The sequence below is a fragment of the Cyprinodon variegatus genome, unplaced genomic scaffold (genome assembly GCF_000732505.1).
Source record: "Cyprinodon variegatus isolate N-32 unplaced genomic scaffold, C_variegatus-1.0 Scaffold1099, whole genome shotgun sequence".
NCBI lineage: Eukaryota > Metazoa > Chordata > Actinopteri > Cyprinodontiformes > Cyprinodontidae > Cyprinodon > Cyprinodon variegatus.
The window spans coordinates 128,212-131,423 of NW_015151552.1; the positions used below are offsets into that span (position 1 = coordinate 128,212).

At 40.3% G+C, this 3,212-nt stretch overlaps 1 protein-coding gene across 1 annotated transcript in view; it reads right to left on the reverse strand.

Annotated features, from left to right (window-relative positions):
• The window catches only part of LOC107101470 (partitioning defective 3 homolog), a gene marked incomplete at both ends in the record, with an annotated part of 175,735 nt that overhangs the window by 122,899 nt on the left and 49,624 nt on the right, over positions 1-3,212 (reverse strand). The window contains one exon of the mRNA XM_015400405.1: positions 1,399-1,505. Coding sequence (XP_015255891.1) covers positions 1,399-1,505 — 107 coding nt within the window. The remainder of the gene's footprint in view (positions 1-1,398; positions 1,506-3,212) is intronic.

The following is a 3,212-nucleotide window of genomic DNA, read 5'->3' on the forward strand; positions in this document are numbered from 1 at the left end:
ATCAGATCCTCTCCTTCAAGATCAACGAATCAAATTTCCCACTGAGCCTGAACTAACAGTCTGTCTTCCTCTCGCCTTCCAGTTCCGCCTGAGCAGAGTTCAGGGAAACTCTGCACCGAGCTTAACATCTTCAATAAAATCCTTCAAACTTTTCATCCGTGTCTCTCTGTTTGGTTTCACTGCATGTGGGTCCGAGCCTTAGATAAAATCATGACATTAACTGTACTTTGACTGGACCTTTCAAATGTTAAGACTGCCTCCCTTGTTTCAAACTGTGGCTGGCAACACTCAAAATGTTTGAAATCATTGCTCCTGTATCAAGACTTGACCACCTCCACTGAGGACCGTTAAGTCACATGAAGAACCTTGGTAGTCTGTTGCTCTCAGGTTCCTGTTTCAAGTCCGCAAACTCATTCTGGTGGCTTCCCTACGGCTGCTTCAAAAATATAGGTAAAACTACCTTTCTAGATCCTGATCGTCATTACATACCTGTAAGCAGCCTTTATGGCAATTGACTATCTCAAACCATCTGAAACTCGTTCCAGCTGACATTTCTACCAATATTATCCCTTTGGCAAATCTGATCCTGGGTCGTCGTTCATTTACAACATTCAGGTAAATAAACTCTTGAAATCTCTTTCAGTCTCTTGAGTTGCTCTGCATGTGGGTTATATATTTACCAAACAACATGACAATTATTGGAAGTACTACCACTGTGAAGAGTTTTCTTCTAACATTCTACCAGGATTGCCCTAAATCTGTTATTGCACTCTTTAAAGAGTTGCTTTCTTCTTGCTAGTCTTCTATAAAGGCCAGACATGTTAATTTACAAGGTATCCTGTTGATAGTTTCTCCAACTATGGAGATGTGGATGTCTGAAAGCTTTAGGATATTGTTTTGTACCCTAACTGCTTAAAACTTCTTTAAAAATGTACCTCTCACAAGTTTGTTCTGTTTTGTCCTTTTTGCTCATCAGTGCTCTGTTAAAAATAACCCCTGAGACCTTTACAGAATATTTGTTTCTTCTGAACGAATTTGGCTGCACTACATGTATTCAAGGGGTATCAGAGTAAATTATGTTGAATCAAATGCATGCAATACTTTTTGGAGTCTAATCATCCTTTTAGTTCACAATTATGCACTTGTTTTGTTGGTTTATCAATACATGTTCATAGAATACTGGTTTGTGGTTGTAAAGCAGGAAAAAGAGTAAAAAGTTAAAGGGGTATGAATAATTTTATAATAATATAGTCAACATGTACATGTTTCTCCAAGGCTGGACAACATGAGGCTCCTATTACATAAAAAAGACCTTTAAAAGGTAGCGAACCAACCCACATTCCAAGCCCTCTGTGGAGTGTGAGTGGGCAGTGGGAGATTTGACGGCAAGGCACTCACTCAAGACTTAACACAGGTGAACGCTCCAGCGAAGAGTCGGCCCTCCCTACAGGCTCGATTCGCTCAATTCTCCTTTCGTATGTTCTTCGGTCTGCTTCCTCCTCCTCCTACAGAAAAAATAGGAAAGATATTATTAAAAAAAAAAAAAACTATTGTCATTCCTTTAGCTTTACTGCAAACTATCTGTAGTAAATGAGTCCCTATGTAGTAAATCAAGCAACTTGAGTTCAGGGCAAATTGGAGGCTTGATGCATTTTCTGAAACACTAGCCATAAATATTTTATTGGGTGTAGCAACAAAGATCTCAAGTAACTGCTCAGGCTTGATCAGTAACGTCTGACCTGGGGAGCCAGACTTTGAAGAGGTGCCATTGAGGTTTAGTGCACAGAAAGTGTTTACATCGGTTGTTGACTGTTTCACTCAAGCTCCTCATTTCAGTAACTCATCGTCCTTCAGGGCCATTAGGCAGGCAGCAGCTTTTACAGGCAGCCCAGACATCTGAAGACTTAACTAGGCCCCAGGATGAGACAGCGGCTTCATGCCCCCCTAATGAGGGATAAAAATCTTCATTTAAGGTCTTTTTATGGGGATACTAGAGATTGAGTCGTTCACTTACATGCGGCGGTGACATCGCTCATGTATTAGAGCTAGAGGACACATCTAATAACAGAGTTTCTTTCAACTAATCAGCTGCTGAAGCTCTCATCAAGGGTTAGCAAGCACTGTACAACAGTTTTTTTTTTTTGGTTTCAGTTCCTGCTTCCAGTCGGGTTAGTGACTAAGGATACTTAAGTGTGCATTTTGTTTCCTGCCAGTTCGTGTGTGTGCTCTTGTCAGCAGCCTGGGATTGCATTGTCTCCGTGAAGGTAGGGGCTGTGCGCTGAAATGCTTTGTTAGCCACTGCTATTTTCACGCCCTCACCCCTCACCTTTCCCTCTTTCTCTCTTTACTGAAATGTCAAGCAGATCCAAATAGGTCCTGTGCCTTTCTGCTTTCTTTATGGAAATAAATTCAACCCTTTTCATTGACCAGGATATCTTAGCAGACACTCATAGGTGGCACACTGAGACTCTGTCTTCAATTTATTTATTATAGTCTGGAGGTAAGAAGAAAGAGAGGGGCCATGAAAATTTCATCAGCAGCACCCCTTAAAAGACCCATCCTCCCTGTCGATTTTCCTTTCTCTAAGCGACCGATATGAAAATGAGGCAGCCAGCCAGTGACCCCTGCCTTTAATTACATGTCCGTTAAGGTTGTGGATGTTTCAAAGGGCCTCTTATCCACAAAGTTCTTTTTATGAAAATTCCCTCAGGGTTTTTTTTTTCCCCCCTCAAAGTAAACTTCTTATATCACCTGTGGTAAGTCATAGATGATAATCGGTGGACAGAGACTCAAACGAATAGAGGAAGCTCCTGCAAAAGAATAAAGGCTGCTGAATACTGCATAAAATAGAACAAGTAAAAATAAATCTTTCATAGGATTTTGAAAAAGCTGAATTTGATAAAAGCTGTTACAAATATTAAATCGAGTCCAAGATCCCTTAGTTTTAACATGTTGCATCATTATAGTGTTTTTTTAGTTCAAGAAAATAGGTTGCTATCACAAATAATGCATATGTTTCTGAAGATTTCCTTGCCTGGATGTAAAAGCTAAAAAAACTGTAATGATATGAAAAAGGGGAACGGTTCCACAGCTTTTCCGCTTTACAATTATCTCCTTTGGGTTTTTATCTCAATTTACCGGTCGATCTACCTTCCTACCCTCATCTATGGTCATGAACTCTGGGTCATGACCGAAAGAACGAGATTGAGGAT